Source organism: Dendropsophus ebraccatus, chromosome 3 (assembly GCF_027789765.1).
Source record: "Dendropsophus ebraccatus isolate aDenEbr1 chromosome 3, aDenEbr1.pat, whole genome shotgun sequence".
In the NCBI taxonomy this organism is placed as follows: domain Eukaryota; kingdom Metazoa; phylum Chordata; class Amphibia; order Anura; family Hylidae; genus Dendropsophus; species Dendropsophus ebraccatus.
In genome coordinates this window covers 100,125,072-100,146,882 of record NC_091456.1, presented here as the reverse complement: position 1 = coordinate 100,146,882, position 21,811 = coordinate 100,125,072, and the positions used below count along the sequence as shown (strand labels likewise).

The 21,811-nt window shown below is 42.3% G+C and overlaps 1 protein-coding gene across 2 annotated transcripts; it reads right to left on the bottom strand.

The window, feature by feature from the left end:
* Nucleotides 1-807: 807 nt before the first annotated feature.
* Nucleotides 808-20,178, bottom strand: TLE5 (TLE family member 5, transcriptional modulator). Of its 2 annotated transcripts, none has more exons than XM_069964439.1 (7): nucleotides 19,855-20,178; nucleotides 18,039-18,136; nucleotides 13,755-13,818; nucleotides 8,271-8,315; nucleotides 7,050-7,112; nucleotides 4,280-4,354; nucleotides 808-2,446 (listed from the first exon to the last, which is right to left on the bottom strand). In XM_069964439.1, exons 1-7 carry the CDS (start codon nucleotides 19,885-19,887, stop codon nucleotides 2,228-2,230), a joined length of 597 nt encoding a protein of 198 aa, XP_069820540.1. In that variant the 5' UTR covers nucleotides 19,888-20,178; the 3' UTR covers nucleotides 808-2,227. The 2 variants fall into 2 exon arrangements, with proteins under 2 accessions (XP_069820540.1, XP_069820541.1); XM_069964440.1 differs by having other exon boundaries at nucleotides 808-2,443; nucleotides 19,855-20,177.
* Nucleotides 20,179-21,811: the final 1,633 nt, after the last annotated feature.

Here is a 21,811-nt window from a genome sequence, read left to right as displayed (position 1 = left end):
AACTCCTCCTCCCCCTGTATTGGGATTAAAGATGCAGCGCTGTTTTGCAGAGACTGACTTTGTAATGCTTTCTACAGTACAGAACTGACAATATTCATTTACTAATAAAGGGTTACTTGAAAGGTAAAGGGTATTTATGGCATTATGAGTAATGCTGAATGTGTTATTTACATAGCAGTCACCGTTTGGTCCCCAAGCAGACATTGCAGTTGTAGAGGCATGCTGTTTGCTCCTCAATACTGTATTGGCTATGAATGCCCACAGTATACAAATCCCTATATGTGAGGGTTACCACAGCAACTATTGTATGGATGCGAGAAAGCAAGTAGAGAAAAAAACAATACATCCACACACTATTGGTTCTTAAGAGCTCACTTTGGGGACCAAATTGTCACATAATGGAAATAAAAGTTTCAGCAGAGTTACCCAGTACTAGTGTTAAGTGGATTTGCTGAATTGTTCAGGTTTTTTCATCGCTACCCAAACCCGAACGCTTGGCATTTGACTCCCATTGTCTTCTCCAGGCACTGGGAGTCCTAGAAAACATAGATACAGCTATAGGCTGGGTTCACACTACGTATATTTGAGGCTGTATAGCAACCAAAACCAGGAGTGGATTGAAAACACAGAAAGGCTCTGTTCACATAATGTTGTAATTGAGTGGATGGCCGTTATTTAATGGCAAATATTTGCTGTTATTTTAAAACAACGGCTGTTATATTGAAATAATGGCAGTTATTTACCGTTATATGACGGCCATCCACTCAATTTCAACTTTGTGTGAACAGATCCTTTGTGTTTTCAATCCACTCCTGGTTTTGGTTGCTATGAGGACCTGACTTGCGGACCAAATACTGCCTAAAATGTACGTAGTGTGAACATAGCCACAGTCTGTATCCATGTTTTCCTGGCAGCCCTAGGGCGGCATTCAACTTCTCCAGAGTAAAATACAGCTGAGAGTAAAATACATAGCATTCAGGTTTGGAGAATGTTGCAGACCTGAACAATTTGTCGAGTCTGCTCAACACTGACCAGCACTATCTGTAATACTAGACATCCCACTTAGTTTTCTTGAAAATACCCCAACAGGTCCAGCATTACCAAACTTATCAGCATGATCCTATCAGACTTCCAAGCTGGCCATTTCATGTTGGATGCAGCTTTTGACATTAAATTGGTGTAAGAGTCAATAACATATCAATCATTTCTATTCATTGAACAAGTCACTGAAAACTAAATAATGACAGTTTTTGTTCCCATAAAAATAAATAATCGTTCCTGTCACCAAATAGAAAAATATCTTTCAAGTAACAGTAGTAGTTAGACTAATACTTAGTAAAAGGTGGAGGACTATCTCAAAAGCTCCCTTCATCCAAAAGTTAGAAAAGCACAGAAAACCAATAGAACTGAACATACAGATGTCTAGCAAGAAGGCATCCGTTGTGAAAACTCAAGCGAAAACAGCCTTTCCCCCCAGAATAGTGGTGAATTTCTTTTCCTACTTTGTATTAAAATCAAATCAACATCTCCTTTTATTTATTAATTTATCTCAAAAAGGATAAAAAAGAATTTTGTGAGCCTGCCCCAAACCCTGAAGAACAAGGGACTGGTTCAAGGTGCAGGGAACGGGTGATGTTATTTTCTTCCCATGAATTCAATGCAATCTCCCAAATATATATATGTAGAGCACAAACAGCTTCCTCTATTGTGAGTGGTGGTTGGATGCAATTTAATATGGCCTCCATACTGCATTACATTCTGCTGCCATGCGACAAGGGTGAGGTGGAAAGAAAGCCAATTACACAGCAGTAAATAAGGGGCCAGCTAAACTGCTCTACACATCTACAAGAAACCCTCTGGGTGGGAGCCTCACAATAGCCTCCAAATAGTGGTGCTCCAGAGCTGCATTTAAAATAAGCACTACTCTAATGTATCAATATGGAAAGGTAAACTCTGTAGAAAAGATGGGGGTTGTGCTTTTAGGAGAAGTAAAATCAGCCAATTTACAATACAGTTCGCAGTACATTCTATATATGTACACATACATATACAGTGTCAAGAAATGCATTAACCCCCTTGGCTGCCAGTGTCCTGCTTTCAAAAACCCTTGGACACAAGAAGCTGTTCCAGTGCATGATGGGATAAGGCTCTACAATGTAACTCTGCCTGGCAGTGCTAGAGTTACTACTGCGCTGCACCTTTATCCATCTAATTTTCATCCATGTTTCTAATCTGATTTGTCACCATCATCATCAGGTCGAGGATCCCCGTCATGACCATTCTTGTCTTCCTTGGGAAGATGTCCTTGGGCGCCCAGTGCAGACAAGGAGAGAAGCCCGCTGCTGGCACTGACAGGCAGAGAAGGAGCCTGTAGTCCCACAGGTAGTGGTGTGAGCGGGAGGGCAAGTGCCTGAAGTTGGGACAGCTGATGAACTTGAAGCTGCTGCTGTACGAAAGGAAAATGAATTAAAGAAACATGTCAGCCTGGACAGTCCTCACTGCCAGAGAGACCTACGAAGTGTACACTGCTATGATGGGAGCAAAAGACTAAACATCACTTCTATATTACATACATATTTATATAACTTCTAATAGGTTATACAAGAAATACTAATGATTTTATGAAAAATACATTGCAGTTCTACCTCTCAATTCATCCATGTGTTTGGGTTAAAGAGTCCATGCACTTCAGTAAAACAGTTAAAAGAGAACCTGTCACCAAGACAATCATGTCATAGAGCAGGAAAAAATGAGCAGATTGATATACATCTTTGTGCTAATAGATTCAGTACAACTTGCAAGGTGATGATTGAAATCCCTGCTCATTCTGGGTTAGGGTATGTGCACACTGAGGAAAAGGCAAGGAATTAGGTGAGGAATTGAAGAGGAATTTCAGCTTTAAATTCCTCCCGTAAAATATGTACAGAGCAAAGTCCCATTGTGTTCAATGGGTTTCCTGCTCTGTTGTTCACACTGCAGAATTTCCGAGCAGAATTTTCTGCTGTAGATCTGCTAGAGGAATCCTATAGAAGTCAATGGGGCGCTTAAATTCTGCCTGAAAACTTTCAGCTACAATTCCTCGAGAATTCCTCAGTGTGCACATAGCCTTAAAAGGAGTCCAGTGCAGTGTCACTCAGTTAACTGGACTCCTTAGCATGGAAACATAAGAGACTTCAATCAATAATTTAAAAGTTAAACAGACTATTTTCCCATAAAGATATATATCAATCCACTCAGCTCCTTCTGCTCTACAACATGATTTTGACAGCTTAGGTAACTTTTTCATAGTGTTGGTTTCCCTTTAACCAATGAAGTGAACACACAAGTATGAGATCCAGACAGTCTGTGACATTGTATGCAGAGGCTGTTTCAAGTTACAACAAAAAGACTGTTGTATGTTGAAAATATTTTATCCTGAGGTAACACGTATCCTGAGGGACCAATGTGTGTCAAATCTAATGAATGGGATTGAACTATATTTGGGAGAAGAAATTTGATTGTAGATCTGTTATTCCAAACGGGGGAGAAAAGTTCTAGGCCATGCCTCATTGATTTTTTTTTTTACCCTAACCAAGGCACTGTGCGCATCTTAAAATACACAACCAAAAAAAGGCTTACTGTCACAAAATGGACAGTACCAGCAGTTTGAGGTGGGGGGGGGGGGGGGGGGGGGTTGGTGGAAACAACATGGCTTTAAAAATCTTCAGTCTTCCAGTAATTATCAGCTGCTATATGTGGTGGAAGTGGTTTACTTTCCTGTTGGCCATGGTGCATCTGCTGCTACCCCTGTCTGTGACAGGAACTGTCTAGAGCAGGAGAGGTTCTCTCTGGGGATTACTGCTCTTGACACTTCCTGAAACAGACAAAGGTGGCAGCAGAGAGCACTGTGTCAGACTGGAAAGAATACACCACTTGCCAAAGGACATACAGAAGCTGAAGACTTAACATTTTTAAATAGAAGTAATTTACAAATGTATGACTTTATGACAACAGCTGATTTCATAACTTTTTTCCCCTCTGGAGTACCCCTTTAAAAAATAGCAAATATGTCTGCACTTCTGCAGTGGTAATTTGCCTTGCCCAGTAACGTGGCCTGTTGTACATGTATGTATACAGCAGCAGGTCCTCTACTTTCAGAGAAAGAGGGGGATCCTTAGAAAATAGAAGGCTATACTTCTAAAATTAAAGAATAAAGAATGATACTTTAACAAACGTTATATTTTCTACTATTTGCATCTAATTAAAATAAAAAAAATAATCCAACATATTTTTCACGTACGCGAATGATGGAGTTTAACTCTGGCGCAGTTACTTGCTTTGCGCGCTCGATAGCTCCAAGGACCTGTTGCTGGTGCTGCAAGCAGAGAGTTAATTGTTAGAACTATAGATATAGATTTATTCTATAGGTAATCCAGGTATGTAAAATACAGGTGATAGCACCAGAGTTATATTCTTCTATTTAATTTTCTACTGTTTTCTCCTACAAATCACTAGATTTCTCTCACACAGAAAAGTAATGTGAGGGAAGTGAGGCTTATGAAAGGAAACTACTACGTGTTTATGGCGGTATAACTGTATATTGTCCCGATATGGACTAGAGTTAAAAGGGCGAGCTGAAACATAGTATTGGGTCAGTATTTAACCAAAGACGTGGAGTGGGAGCAAAATCCAAATCTTTTTATTAAAATGTATCCGTGTTGGTCTCTCTCCTGCTTTTGGCTAAAATACAGATCAAAATACTACCTAATACTATACTAATAATAAAAAATACTTCTAGCCCAACCTGAGAGGTAACACATATATAACTATGGGGTAAAGTGAACCGGGGGGGCTGGGTCCAGCATAGAAAAGATAAAAATTAAACATGTAAGACAAATCTGTACTTAAGACTTTGTTACACATCATGCATTTGGGAAGGGGGGGGGGGGGGGGGGGGTCGGATGGGACTCACGTATTGACTTTAGTGTACAGAACACATTACTAGCATATCTTTGGTGGTACTTTATGTAAGGATGGATACTTGGCTTAAAACACCTAAAAGGTGTATACCCATTGCAACTAACAGTTATATCTGTAGGACTAGTCAAGATAAATATTTTTGCAAATAAATTAAAGTGTCACTGTCGTTATAACTTTCAAACTCTAAAACAAAATGTTATATAAAGCAAGTCTGCAATTTACATTCATTATTTTTATTCTTTTTAATATGCTGTAAAACAAAGCCATAGTTACTTGTATCTAGGTCCAGTCTCCTGAAGGCAGCTTTTTAGTCTTGTCCTGGTTGGGGAAAAAAAAAGACTAAACACATGAAGTCCAGGCCAGTACAGAGAGCCCCGGCTTAATGTGTCCGTCAATCACACGACTGACTTCTCTGAGTGCTCAGACGAACTGGGAAATACAGGACTTCCTGTGTTTAGACTCTTTATTTCAAATCTACTGTTAATTTAGATTTTAAAGTTATAATAGGTACACTTCAAATTAGCAAATGAGTCTCCTTCTTCTGATATGCTGCTCTTTCCCTCCCATTGTTGACAATTCTTTGTCTAGATTAATGACAACCACTCTGCTCTAAAAGCAGTGGTCAGGCTGGTGTATCTATAGCTATAATGTAGATGTATAGAGATACAGGTTATAATACACATAAATACGTATGCTATAGGTATATGCACACCAGCCAGCAGAGTGGTGGTTGGTAACCTAGACCAGTGCTTCTCAAACTGTGAGGCGGGCCTCATCAGTGAGGCGCCCCCTAGTTGTTGGGGAGGCCCAGCTGGGGAGCCAGTTTTCACAAAAGTAACTATGATCTGGACAGTCCTTTTGCTGTTTGCAAAAATCTCCATTTTAGCAACATTATTAATTTATTTTGTACTTGCTTTATTAGTATATAGAGCTTGGGATACAGGTGAAAGGTAGCCCTAGCAGTATTTCAGCTTTTAAATGGACTTTCACCACAGATAGTGAGGCCCAGGCACCCTCTTGGTATTTCCAGTGAGGCCCAGGCATTGCCTTGGTCTGTTGGGGGAGGCTCCAGTCGAAAAAGTTTGAGAAGCACTGACCTAGACAATGAACTGTCAACCATGGGAGGAAAAGAGCGGACAAATCAGAAGAAAGGGGCAAGTTTCCTAAGTGAATGTATTTGCAAAAATGTGTATCTTGACAAGTCCTACAAGTTTTGCTATCTTAGTTGAGATAGAAATAAGAGAGGAACTGTACCAAAACTAGAAAAAAATGAGATGGTAATATCATTAAATGGCATAGGGTGCCCTGATTACACATCTTTTTAGAGTTTTTTTTTATATGCCCTCCCATTCCACAGTGTACAGTTTATAGTTTGTCTGACAATTCAGTTAACGGTCAGATGGGCGTGAACTTCCAGCATTGGAAAAACATGGCCACTTTTTCCAGAGACAGCATGACTCTTGTTTCCAGTTTGGGTGAGGTTCTGCAACTCAGTTCCATTGAAGTGAATGGAGCCTAACTGCAAACCACCGCTGAACTGGAGACAAGTGTCGCGTTGTGTCTTAGAAAGTGGCTATGTTTTTCTAATGCTGGATAATGGCCGTGAATAATGGGCATAATTATACAGTCGGGAATGTGTATTACACATACACACCCCTCAATGTAAAAAAATAAATAAAAAATTGCGCACCCATCACTAAATATTTACTCCCATTATTAAAATTTAGTTAATAGTCTGCTGGGCGTGAACTTAATTGTCAGACACACTATAAACCCACGGGTAGGCGTATCAAACTGCAAAAGGATGTGTAACCCGGGCTCGCTAAGCTAATAATGATACTAAATATCTAGCTGACATTACAGAACAGTCCCTGGCAGATTGTTGCCATTGTTGAATGAATACACTACCACACTTAAAAGAAATACATCGTATCTTTTTAATGATGCCGAATCCAGTACTTACAAATTCAAGGTATGCATTATAGAGATACATGACATGCAATAAAGGGCTTAACACAACATTACAAAAGCTTGTATCCAGAGGCTGGAAGGGGTTTTATATTTAGTGTCACCACTGTGAAGAAACATACCTCCTGAGAGAGATAAGGCAACACCTGCGCACAGATTCCATTCAACCTCTTGACTATTTCAGCCTGGTAGACAGGAAGACAAGAAACATCACAGATGGATTAACTTCTAAAAAAAGCAAGAATGATCAATTCCTCAGAGAGAACTCATTAATGTAAGCACATAAATCCAGCAAGCCCTGGCATTACTATGCTACCCATGTAAGCACAATTCCCAAATACTGTGCCGTACTTTTCTTCTTAATGACGGACTTGTGTTGGCTAAATATGTAGTTGTACAGATCAGTCAACCATAGACTCTCCTGCATATAACATGACTAAAATATATAGGTTCTTTCTAAAAATTGGATGGGGGGGGATTTGTGTTCTCGGGGGCAGCAAGCAGCTAGACTCCAGTAACTACCAGCACAAGACTCTTTCCATGTAATTCGGTCTGAACTTGCATTGAATCAAAAACGACAGAAAGGAGGATTTTTGCCAAATCCTCAGCTGAATGAAGGAGTCTGCATATAATTTTAACACACTGCTTTACTTAAAGCAAATTGTCTTAAGACAGCAGCTTACTGCAGATGTGAACAACCAAGTGAGTTCTGTAACAGACGTGCTATAATAATATGGCTTACAGGACACGTCAGAAGTGTAGGTTCTTAGTCTGCCATTAGTGGGAAGACTAGTGGCTAGTGTTGGTGTGAGACACAACTCTGCTCACAACTCTTCAGACTTCAAGGATGGTTATATTAGGCTAGAGAAACTAAAAAAAGGATATTGTATTACTAAATGTAGGGTGGATCTACTGCCAAGGGGTTGAGTCTCATGGTTTATTCCACTGTAGTGAAAGATACTGTCTTCCCATTAAACTGGTAAAATATGCATGTATGTGGCCATATACCTTCAAGAACTGTTGACAGTAATCTCTCCTGCCCTTCCCAAACACGTGAATGGCACAGTCGATCATTCCTGTGTTCTCTATGGGAAGGGGAGAAGTAAGCCACAGTCAGACTTTTCTGACCACGGCTTATCTCTCCAAGAACAAATGGTTTAGGCAGTGTTATCTAAAGGTACAAGCAGTTTGGGGGATGGGGGTGTGCCGATTGTGGGTACGCTTAAAAAAAAAAAAAAAAAGGGGGGGGGGGGTGTAAATTCAGCCAACCTTGATATTTGCTCAGAAAAATCACAAACTAAATCAGGAGACTTCTACAAAAACCTTAAAAGACAAGTACTTACCTGTTTGTGCATTTCAATGTTCAGTCCATAGGACATTTCGTAATACTGAGAAGACAGAAAGCAAATTATGAACATTTTTGAACATCAGATCACACATGAAGTCCATTATACATGCAAGTTTTTAGTCCACACTGAAGATCCTTCTATAACACCTATTTCAATAAAATTGCGACAAGATGTAAATGAAAACAATGCAATAATTAGCAAATTTCATGGATCCAGATTTTATTCAGGAAAAAAAAACCCTGAATATAGCACTTGTTTAAAGTGTACCCATCATTATAACTTTCATTTTTTCAGAGGCCTTTTTTAAAGTGGAATCTGACTGGTTGCTATGGGCAGCTGCTGGTTTTACCATAGAGTGTATAATTATGTTGACAATTTAGTCACATGACTAAAGTTACTTTGAGAGATGCGACAATTTATGGACGTAGCCATGTTATAGTTTACAAACTGCAAGGTCTGCAACAGTTAAATAAAAAAATCTGTCTGGGAAGCTGCCCCCTCCACCTCCTCCCCAAAGTCTGACCTCTTTGTCTTACAAGTCCCAGGAAGATTTTTAGGCAGATTTACACTGTGCCCTGGCCCTCTCCCCTCCCCATCCTGTAACAAGCAGCTGTCTGGAAGAGTGAATGAATGGCATAACCCCACAAGAGAGGGATAAGCCAGGAGACCTGCTGAGAGGGGAAGAGCAGGGGGGTCAGGAGGGAGGTGGATTTAGTTTTTGGCAGTCAGCTCTAAACTACTCAAACTCTGGTTTCTCCTGCTTCCAAGTACCGGCGATCCAATATAACCCCTTCTATGCCAGCACAGGAGTAAAAGTGCAGCCCAGTAACCAGAAATCCAACACAGGCACAGCTCTGTTTGTTTACACTTACAGACATTATGGTCCCTCGAGGTGGATTTTAGGAGACAAGGATCATTACCCCATATAAAAACAGGAAAGTTCCTGTAATTGCCCTCAGGGGTTAATGCAGAGCAGGAGCGCTGCTGGCTGCTGAAACATCTGCAGCTCCATCTTGGCAGACATAATTAAAGACCTAATTGCCCTGAACTGAGAGAGTAAAGAGCTTCTCCGAAGGGAGAGAATAAGGGAGGCCTCCGAAATTGGTCACAAAAACTTGGCGTTAGCAAGGACCCTTGAATGCAAAGCTGGCCTCTTAAGTGGGAATAAAATTATGCAAATTATGTCAAATACATTTGTAAAACACAGGCTATGCACTACTAGACATAAGGAGTTCCCTGCAGTCTAAAGCAGGAGGGGTGCAGTCTTATGAAATGACCCCCCCCCGGTTCAAAATCTTTTGTATTTAATGTATATACAAGTCCATGCCTCTGTTATGCCAGTATTTACCAATCTGTGCCTCTTCAGCCGTTGCAAAACGTCAAACTCCCAACATCCACACAAAGTCTAGGACAGAGCTTCTCAATTCCAGTCCTCATGGCCCACTAATAAGTCATGTTTTCCTTTGTATTTCACAGGTGATTTAATTTTACTCAGGGCATCAGGTATTATCACAGGTGTACTTTGTGTGGGATATCCCCAAAACATGACCTGTTGGTGGGTCATGACTAGAGATGAGCAAATTTACAGTAATAATGAAGCAAAGCACCTACACCATTCATAACTACAGAGAATAAGTAGTAAATTACATGACCTGTTCAATGGCCACTGGCCCTGTGCCCTGCCTGATAGATGGCTACCCAAAATTGCAGGAACCCCCTGTATGACATCTGTAATAGAGCACACGGACAACTAGTTTTGCTGAACAGCCTACCACAAAGCTATTGTTTAGCTTCACTGTTTATGTGAGACATTAGTTGTACCGTCTTGTGCTGGGAGCCATGAAATGTGTGGCCAAAACATGTGGCTTATCGTGAATTGTCACAGTGTGGTTTTTGGCAACAGGGCAGGAAGAGGTGAAGTACATGGTTTTCAATGTATGTCCCTGTACTGTAAAAATAGAGAAAACCATGTGCACTGTGGCCAATTTTCTAACTATTCAAAAAGAGAAAGAAACCAAGAAAACTTAGCAGCCAAGAAATTAAGAACAGAAGTCCTGAAGAAGTCTATTAGATAGAATGTGTAGTCTGTCAACCCAGACCCCAGTTCTTTCTATCTTTTTTGAAGTGGCATTTTGTATTTTCTTTTTAGGCTATGCTCGCACAAAGTATTTTAGTCAGTATATTTTTAACCAAAACCAGGAGAGGATTGAAAACACAGAAACTGTATAAATCTTTTCATTATAGTTTTGCCCTGCTAGTTCCACTCCTGGTTTTGGTTGAAAAAATAGTGACCAAAAGACTGACAGAAATATGAAGAGTGAACATCGTCTGGAGTTCTCGGACACTATTATTTAAACATTATATAATATATCTATGCACATCTAGAACTAGTTTATCTTTGGGTCTATTTCATATTTCTTTCATATTAAATATTGTTTGATGTACCGTATCTATATATCAAGGCCTATTTAATATTACAGAGGCCAAATAAAAGGGGGTTAATAATGAATGCACAGACAGGGGGGGGGTGTAATACTGTATGCCATATAGTAGTAACATCTGCTTTCTGTGCAGCTCCATACAGTATAAACCTCTTTATGCAGGCCCTTCTTTAGTATTACCCCATCAGTGCAGTATCTGGAGCTGCATAGAAGGGGGTTAATACTATAGAGCAGGCAGCACAAAGAAAGTTAATAGTATACAGGGCTGCAAAGGGGGGGTGATACTATAGAAGGGCCTGTTCAAGGAGGGTTTATATGAGGGCACAGAGGGGGAAATACAGGTGGGGAGTTTTAGAATAATGGTAGAATGAAGAGCTTAAAACGTTTGGCAGATTTAGAAAGAGAGTTGAAGCTAAGAGAAGTCTTCATGATGGCTGGGCAAGGTAGAGAGAAGGAAAACAACAGATCCCCTGTGATTCACTAAAACAGGACGCCCCCTGTGAGTCTCTAAATGTAGCTGCACTGTAACCACTACAGGGCCTGTGTAGAACTGGTATCTTTATGTGAGCCCTGTTTGGGGCAAAAATGGTCTGTGTTCAGTGGTTACAGTTATTCAGTAGCAGTGTGGCAGTATTAGTAGCAAATATGTGGTGGCAATATTTGTCTCCCTTATACTGGTATTACTGGTCTTAGTATACTGGATTTGGTCCATATTATGGTGGTAATTGTAGTGGTCATAGTGCTGTGGTAATATTTGTCTCTTATATGCTATTATTGGTAAAATTTGTCTCAGTACACTGGATTTGGTCAGTAACAGTATGGTGGTAGTGTGCATGGTGATAATATTTGCTTCAATTTAGTCATACAGTATTATGCATGGAAGATTGCCTTGCCTAAGTTAAAGGGCTTATCCATGCTTAGAAAATCATGGGCACTTTCGGCCAGAATCAGTCCTACCCCTGTCCTCAGTTTGGATGTGGTTTTGCAGCTCCGTTCCATTTAAGTGAATAGACCTGAACTGTAATACCACACACAACTTGAGGATTTTTTTTTTTTTGGGGGGGGAGCTGCTTTTGCTGTGTTTTTTTTTATAATACAGGATAACCCCTTTAATCTATATCATAAAAATGAAAGTCTGTCTGTCAGTCTGTCCCATATAGACTTCCAAACGCCTGAACCGTTTGACCCCAAATTTGGCCCACAGATACATTGGGTCCCCGGGAAGGTTAGAGCGAAGGTCCCGTCCTTGCCAGATGTACAGGAGGGGAGGGGGAAGGGGAACACCGCCCCATAGAAATGAATGGGAAAATCTCCACACTGCACACACAGGTGATATAATTAGCACTGCAGCTGAAATGGCAGTTGGGAGCCTTCGCAACCAATAGGATTACTACTTTCATTTTCACAGGGAGCTGGAATCTGATTGGTTGCTAGGGCCAGCTGCCTCACAACAGATCCACAGAAATAAATACAGTAAGGGTGCCTTCACACCTACCGGATCCACAGCGGATTTCATTGGCATTTTGGATGTTTAAAGTTTTTAGTTTATTTCTAATGTGCAAAAGCTACAATTTTCATAAACAGTGCAGAACTGTCGGGGTATATAGCGTATAAAGGGATATATAGGGCTCCTGGCGATTTCCACTTAAACAAAAAAACAAGGGTATAGATTTGCCTCCTGGGCGACCTTGGGACAAATCTAATTGACACACTGACACTTTATACCCGGGCAGCGCCGGGTACATTCTCTAGTGTTTTATATGGTGAAAGTGGCTATTACAGTAGCTAGCAGGTATGTCATGTACTAGGCATGTCTGCTAAATCACAGTGCCAGTACTGACTGACACCTGATGGAGAGTAGTATAGGAGAGTTTATTGTGGACTGCAGGCTGCTGCTCTGGTGTTGTGTGACTGAACATCATTGTTAGAGGCCCAATATTTCCAAAATTCAGAGGCTCCTATACTGTGTCAGAGCTACCCTGAAGAGGTCCTGCAGGTAATACAAGGGGCATTGTGCTATGTGTAGGGACTATAAGGCAGAGTGGACAAGGTATGAGGGTATGGGTGTCCCATTGCATTACATAGAAGGCACTGTATACTGTACATCATATACACTATAGCACATGTATGTATAGTGTATAATTATGTTGTGGTATAATGTTTGCATGATATACATATGGGGGAGAAAAAAAAAATAAAAAATTTACATTTTATTTTTTGGCCATATCGCCCAGCCCTACTTTATACAGGAAACCTAAGGCCTTATTCACACATCCCGTAATTTACGGATAGGTATTTCCGTATCCCAGTTAGTGCACATTGATGTCTATTGGACTATTCACACCATCAGTAGATGAAACAGATGAAAATCAATGCGGACCCAGGTTTTTTTTTACGGATCCTCTCATTGAAATCAATTGTTTACGGATTGCAACGTTTGGCATCCGTATTCCCATAAAAAAATACGGATGACTCATAGGTCACAAGGTTCTGTTTCAAAGCAACCACAGGCTGACAAGCGATCATGTGACTTATTTTAGGGGTTTGGCAAACTGGTGCCATTTTTTTTTTTAACCTGCTCAACTTTATTAACTTGTATAAAGCAGTCAGTAGTAAAAACGGATTTAAGGAAATACGGATGTACTAAGGATGTCCAATCCGTAATTTTTAGCGGGTTGTTTCAGGACTAGAAAATATTACTAAACATGTGAATAAGGCCTAACTTTTCATCCTGTGGGTCAGTACAGTTAAAATGATATCCAATTTATATAGGTTGTATTTTCATTTATTGAAACTTTTCACCACCGTGCCCACCACTAAGCCTGTATGTGCCTATGAAGGACACTGGGGGCGGGGCATGGTTACATGCTCCTCCATGTCGGCCATCTTATGGGCAGACTCGCCACACTTACACTTACTAATACTGTACACTGAACTATCTTACTACAAACGCCAACCCCATTAAGTATGTTAGGCATATGGATGCATATAATACAAGAAAGAGTATTGGACTTTTATTTTTTTTAAAAATACTTACCATGACGTAATGCCTCTGCATCTCCGATTTCTCACTGGCCAACTTGTCACATTCCAGTTTAAGACTGAAAGACAAAAATTAATCTGTTAGGCTGATATGTCATATTGTTGTTATGAGTGCTCCATGTTGCCATCTAGAATGTTACACTCACCTAAGCACTGAATAAAATAATTGCTGTCTGCACTATTTAACATTTAAAAGGGGCCACAGGGCTAAACCAACAATTCAGTCAAAACTGTGGCAAAAATTGCGCTATTTTACTATAAATTGCCTATTTTTTGCGGGCATATTAGCACCAATTAAATACTATATGTAAACAAAGCCTAATGGTGGTTTTACACGGATCGATAAGTCGCCCGATCGCACGATTAACGATTTTGAATGAACAATGTTTTTTTTTTATAACGATCAGCATTTAGACGGAACGATACATCGTATGGAAAAATCGTTATGCGACCGTTTTGCGATCGCTTAAGCCTATCTCACACATAGGTGAAATCGTTGAAAGACTGTTTACACGGAACGATCTGCAAATTTTTTGCGACCGATCAACGACGATTTAAGAACATGTTGAAAGATCAAAATGAACGATTTCTCACTCGTCGCTTGATCGTTCGCTGCGTTTACACGTACGATTATCGTTCGAATTCGATCGTTATCGTGCAAACTCGAACGATAAATCGTTCCGTGTAAAACCACCATAAGAGTGCCTTCACACACACCAGATTTCACGCTGTTCATTTGCAGCAAAATCCGTTGCGGATCCAGTGCCCATTCATCCCATTGAGAATACATACTCGCAGTGGGATTGATATCCCGCTGAGTGTATGTAAGTTAACCCCCGCCGGCCGGAGCATACATTACCTGCTTCACCATCCGGCTTGCTTCGGGGGTTCCCAGCTGGATGTCCCGCTCAGCCATTTAGTGGATGCTGTGGGGCAGCGCACTGATTGGCTGAGCGGGACGAGCAGGTGCCGTGAACCCCCGAAGCAAGCAGGAGCGGGAAGGTGGTGATATATGCTCTGGCGGGGGCTACCTTACATAATGTCAATCCCGCTGCAAGTATGTATTCTCATTGGGATGAAAGGGCACCGGATCCGCAGCGGATTTTGCTGCGAGTTCGCAGCATGAAATCTGCTGCGGATCCGGTGTGTCTGAAGGCACCCCAAGGGTAGCTTCACACGTACGGGATCCACAGCGAATTTCACGTTGCGAGTTTGCAGCGAAATCCGCTGCGGATCCATGTACTGTGAAGGTCTATGGGGTTACATATATGTAAGACGGCCCCTTTAACTGCCCGCCACCCGCAGCCCCCCGGCCCGGAGCATACATTAACTGCTTAATGCTGCGGCTGTGTGTGAGGCTCCCAGCTCCCCTTGCTCCCCATCAGCCAATCAGCGCTGCCGTGCACTGATTGTCTGATGGGGAGCCTCACACACAGCCGCAGGGCAGGTAATGTATGCTCCCGGGCGGGGGCTGCGGGGGGTTAAACCCACTTCACACTACCAGCTACTAACAGCATAATATTCGCTGCGGATCCGATACGTGTGAAGCTACCCTAAAAGTGTGTTTAGCGGACAGATTTTTGAAGCCAAAGCCAGGAATAGATTTGAAAGGAGGAGAAATCAGTCTTTCCTTTATGATCTGTTCTCTGTTTATAGTCTTTTCTTGGCTTTGGCTTCAAAAATCTGTCAGATAAATCTCTGTGTAAACAATTTGTACCTAGACAAATTTTTTTCCCATTAAATCAAAGAGATTTTACTACAATAGTAATCTCAGTGTTGTACACATCTGGTACAAGGCATGCACAAAGTTGTTCCTATGCACATTACTTAAACCTGGTGTTTATTTTTCAGTCAGGGGTTTTAAAAATGCATACAGGGGTTACCCAGTATTTGAAAAAACAGCACCACTCTTGTCCTCAGTTTGTGTGAGGTATTGCAGCTCTGTTACACTAAAGTAAATGGAGCTTAGTTGTAATGAGACACTGAGGACAGATGTGGCGCTATATAATTCTGGATACCACTTTTAAGGGAAAGCATGCAGATGTGCTTATTTTTAGCTATAATTATCTGTAAGTAAAACTAAATAACAATGACAATTTCTTACGCAATCTTATTTCTGTGAGCGGACACCTTGGACTCTAGACTGATAATTAGCAAAATATTAGTATAGGAATGTCGGCATATTCTCTCTAAAGGACCTTTCAAACAGATATCTGACAGGAATGGATTTGAAAAGAAGATAAATCTCAGTCTTTCCTTTATGACGTGTTCTCTGTTCATAGTCGGTTCTTGGTTTTGGCTTAAAAAATCTGTCAGATAATCTCTCTGTGTGATGCTGCGTTTACACGGAGCAATAATTTGCCCGATCGTACTATTAACGATTTCGAAGATTTATTTTTTTTTTTAATAACGATCAGCGATTAGACGGAACGATATATCGTATGGAAAAATTGTTTTGCGATCGCTTAAACCCATCTCGCACATAGGTAAAATCGGTGTACAGCTGTTTACACAAAAGGATCTGTAAATTATTTGCGAACGACGATTTTAGAACATGTTGTAAGATCAAAATGAACGATTTCTCGCTCGTCGTTTGATCGTTCGCTGCGTTTACACGTACGATTATCATTCGAATTCGATTGTTATCGTGCAAATTCGCACGATAATCGTTCCGTGTAAACGCAGCATGACTGCGCCCTACCTCACAGGTGTCAAACTGTGCAACAGCTGAAGGGCCACAGGTTTGACACCTGTGGTCTAAATGAGTGCTTCTCAGTGAGGCGCCCCCTAGTTGTTGGTGAGGTAAAGCTGGGGAGTTGTTACAGAAGTCTCTATAAACTGCTTAGTGCTTTCTCTAGCGCAGAAGTCATTGATTCAGAAACAGTATTTACCTATTTTAACATTCTCCCAAGTTTAGAAGACAAGTAAAGGGTACGGCATCGACTTCCATGACAGATAGCATAACATAACTTTGGTGCTTTTGCTAAGGCCAGTGCATTACCTTGGTTTGTCAAGTGAAGCCAGAGTAGTCAAAGTTCAAGAAGCCCTGGTCTAAATGGTAACAGAAATCTATATGTATCAGCAAAACTTTGTATGTATGTGTCAACAAAAGATTTGCCCAGAGACTAACAGGAACAATTCACACATGGCAGATATGCTGCAGATTTTACCTATGGCTTTGTGCAGGTAAAATCTGCTGTGGACATTTTCTGCATGGATATATGAGCACCCTGCAGATTCTTATATTGATTTGTAGCATGAGGGAATACATTTCAGAATCCTCGGGTAACACAAGACTTTGGCAACAGACTTACACATTTATACTTGTGTATTATTTCAAATAGCTAAGATTTGCATTCACTTGCAGCAAGCAAAGATCATGAAAATAGAGAGTAGTCAAAAGTATATTAGGGACAATGCCCATAAAAATCTGACATGTATGTGACTAAACACAGGCTAAGGCTATGTGCACATGCTATGTAAACAACGGCCGTTTAAAGCTACCTAAAGCCGGAATGATCATTTATTCTGGCCATAGGTATTGTTAAAGTGACTGTACCACCATGCCCAGGCTGAAGCACTGGAGGCGGGCCGACCCTCCCCCAGTGGGAAGAAACTCCAGCCCCTCCATGACGTTGACTCCATTAGAATCAATGGAACCCTATCATGGAGGGGCTGGGGTTTCCTCCCACTAAGGGTGGGTCGGCCCGCCTCCAGTGCTTCAGCCTGGGCCTGGTGGTACAGTCACTTTAAACTACGGCTGTTCATAGTGGAACGGCCTCTGTTTGTACGGAGTGTGAACATAGCCTAACAGTGACTATGTTCAGTCCACTTCCAAGGTTGTTTGTGCAGCCCTAGCACAGACTATGTTTGAGTCACCAAACTCAATGTGCAAATTACCATATACATTACTATACCTTTTTGACAAGTTGCCAATGTATACGTTATGATGTTGAATACATTCATTTATAAAATAAATCAGATGTTCAGAAGACTGAACCATCTCTTATTTGCTAAAACCTACAGAATTTCTTTAACAGGCCAAAAAGTATAGTGATGTTCACACCTGAAAAATGGCCAAATGCCTGTTGTACAGCAGAAATCATTACAGTAGCTAAGTGTTGTCTACAAGCCAGGATTTAGGTAAAAAGACAACGGCGTCTGTGGGACGTGCACTGGAGGAATATACAAGCTGGCTGACAGGGAGGATTGTGGGGACTGCTGAGCAGGATGGCACAGGCTAGTAAAGAAACACAGCTAGAAATGGGCCTTCTCCTACCTGTGATACTGCGCCTGCAGCAACTGGAACTCATCTTTAATGCGATCACAGGAATCCGAGGTGGTGAACTTGAGTTGCTGGGGAAGGTGAGAGGAGCTCTGGCAATGAGAGAGGAGACATCACACACGGATTCATACACTTGTCCTGTCACTTCACACAAGGATGCAACCCAGCAAGGTCCAACACAAGATGAGGTACATGCATCAAGGGACTACAGTTCACACTGCAAGCATGGAGGACTTCTCATGGCTATTGTATAACATGGTACATACAACTGATATACCCTAGATGTGAGTAGGATGCCCTTTACAATGATATTATGGTATTGTATGAACAATAGTTCTGGAATATATAGTTACCAGGGTCACTACCTGTGCAGATGGAAGCATGGAAATGGGAACGTTCTAGTATACCTTAACAGTTATAAGGATTACAGTAGGGAATTGCAATGTGATGACCAACTCAACTTATATGTAATATAGATACTGTATCTACAGTTACTACTAATACATCACAAAACTCTCCAAAACTTCTAAAGACTTTATGCCATATAACCAGCATCATTATCCTATGACATGGTAGAAACCCCCAGAGAGAAGCTGAAGCCAGATCCGACCTCACTGTTATCAATGGGGTGGTTCCTGGCATGTGATCTGTCAGCGGAAATACTGTACTGATCCAAGAGCCAGACAGGGGGAATGCATCCTGCGTCCTAGCCAGCTTGGAACTTTCAATAGAAAAAGGCCAGATTACACCCGATTTATCTTAAAGTGACTGTACCACCAGGCCCAGGCTGAAGCACTTGAGGCGGGCCGACCCACCCTTAGTGGGAAGAAACTCCAGCCCCTCCATGACGTGACTCCATTAGAATCAATGGAAACCTATCATGGAGGGGCGGGGGTTTCCTCCCACTAAGGGTGGGTCGGCCCGCCTCCAGTGCTTCAGCCTGGGCCTGGTGGTACAGTCACTTTAATAAAAATAGAAATTATCTCGCTGATGCATTGGATGTGTGTGAACCAAGCCCAACACATATGACTATACATGAAGGTAATGTCCTGTAAATACATAGGAAATAAATACCATGCTATTTGGTGGGATGGTAATAGAAATTGCTATTGAGTATCCTCCAGGCAGCACCCATAGCACATAAAGCTAATACCATAACTGGCCCGTGTATACGTTTTTCTGCCCCATCCATCATATACTACAACATCCACGTCTATAGACCACAATTCTTAGCTCTGACTGAGGCCTACAGTCATGGTAAAGCCAGCAGTGCAGTACACACGGTGCCTAAGAAGCTGGATTATGGAGCCATAAGACATCAGTGCAAACGTGCAGTGATATATAACAATCCTACAAGAATTCCTCTGCAAATCAATATAAACCCCGCCATAGCAGCAGATAATGGCTACACACATCGGACCAGGATCCCCAATAATCTCACTTCCTAGCTTTACCCTATGAGGGCCAATGCAATGCTATGGAGCACACAAGTGCCTGGGGGTCACATAGTAAGAAGATCAGCCATGGAGATTAGGTGGGCAATGGAAGAACTTGCAAGCCATACAAAGCAATCTGCCTGGCACCTCCACAGATTGTAACCAGAAGCTGCTAGAGCATAAGCACTGGGGTGCTGCACATACACAGGACACACACATACAGTCTATATACACATATATATACATACAGTCTATACACATATATGTATATATACATACAGTCTATGCGCATATACATACATACATACAGTCTATGCGCGCGCACACACATACGCACGCACTCATACAAAGGCATGTGCCGGGCCCGTCCTCACCGAGTGGCGGCTGCTGCTTTGAGGAAACATCATGTCCCCCTGTGGTCCCGGTCTGTGTTGATCCTGCACCCCGTGTCAGTGTCTCCAGCACCAGCCTCTCCTGCTGGTCTGCACGGGATCAGTGCCCTCAGCCCTGGCCTTGACAAGCTCACTTCCCCTTTGTTTCCCAATCCTCCGGCAGTGCACCGTTCTACTACCCCGACCTCCCCGATGCGTTGCCCTGCTCTTTCACCCGGTTCACCCCCTCCCCTCAGGCCCCGGCCTGTCCCAGCACTGCGCCTCGATCCCAGCTCTCAATCTAATCAGGAGCCTTTTGTTTAATGGCGGCTGCGGCTTTATGGTTCTCTGGCGCCCTCTGCAGGTCGGCGGCGGAATCAATTATGGATTTCCGACACTTGTAAAAACTTCTTCCTGAAACAGCAAGTGATGTTGTCTACAGAAAATGGCCACATATCCTAGCACTGTCTACCAGAGTATGTTATGCATCTCAGTCTGAAGCAATGAAGGTAGAAATGGCTGGGCCCCATAGCAAACTTTATGTTCCAAGGCCCTCTGCAGCCCCTTGTATAGTAGATGGCCCCCTATATGCAGTTTCCATATAGTAGATGGCCTTATCTGTGCAGCCCCCTACAGTAATAGCCCATATGTGCAATTCTCATATATACTAGCAGATAGCCCACATGTGCAGCCTCTATGTGCAGCCCCCAAGGGGGAAAAAAAGAAAAAGCTCAGGCTCCTCTGCTGTTGCTCTCCTGTCTTGGACCAAGCCACTAGGCCTCCTGATGCAGCAGGCCCCTTCAGATCAGGGGTGCAACTACCACCATGTGCAGCACAATTTTGAGCCAGATTTTGTAAAATTTTTGGCATAAAATTTTTATGGATTTACTAAACATATGGAAATCCTGTATTTCCCATTGACTGTGTGTTTTTGACACTTTGTACAGGAGAATAAAAGTATTTTTTTTTTACATAAGAGCAGTTTAGAATATAATTTGCATTCAACAGAATAACTTTAAGGGTAGCTTCACATGTACCGGATCCGCAGCGGATTTCACGCTGCGATTTGCAGAATTTTGTGGAATTTTCATTCTGCTGCAGATATGTGACCTGGCCCCTTTAAATTCCGGCCGCCCGCAGCCCCGGCCTGAAGCATACATTACCTGCTCGGCATCACGGCTGCCGTGCACTGATTGGCTGATGGGGAGCGAGGAGAGTCGGGAGCTGCACGCTACGGCGGCGCCGAGCTGGTAATGTATGCTTTGGGCCGGGGCTGCGGGCGGCTGGGGTTAAAGGGGCCGGGTCCCAAATCACAGCGTGAAATCCGCTGAGAATCTGGAAAGTTTGAAGCTACCCTAAGTAAGGGAGAAATAACCTTCAAAAACTAGTGTGACCAGTATATTTTCTTATATCTTCATTTCTTAGTGCAGCCATATCCAACCTCACTGCTAATTGCCCTGTGTACATGTCGATAGCAGAGATTGGTTGGCCAGATTAGATGACCCTGGCATCTAAAAATCTGGGCCGGCGGCGCTGGGCTCACATGCATGCTGAAAGAGAATAGGGGCAGAGCTGCTGCTTGTCAGGGAGAGCGTTAGGGAGGGAATTAGCATTCCAATAGGCAGAGATACTAGAGAAAGAACCCAACAGCCCTTGTAAGGGCTTAAAATTAGGGATGGTCCGAACCTGCCGAGGTTCGGGTTTGTATAACCCCAAACGCTCGGCAGCAGATTCCCGCTGTCTGCCCGCTCCGTGGAGCGGGCGGATACAGCGGGAGGAACGCCTGGAAAATTGGGATACAGCCTACGGGAATCATTACCGAGGGTTCAGACCATCCCTGCTTAAAACTTTTTTTTTTATTACTCCAGACTAATGGATGGGACTTGCAGTGCAGCTACCACGATTTTAGCAGCACACTGTGGTGATCGGCTGCTGGCAGAAAGGGGACATTAGGTGTTGC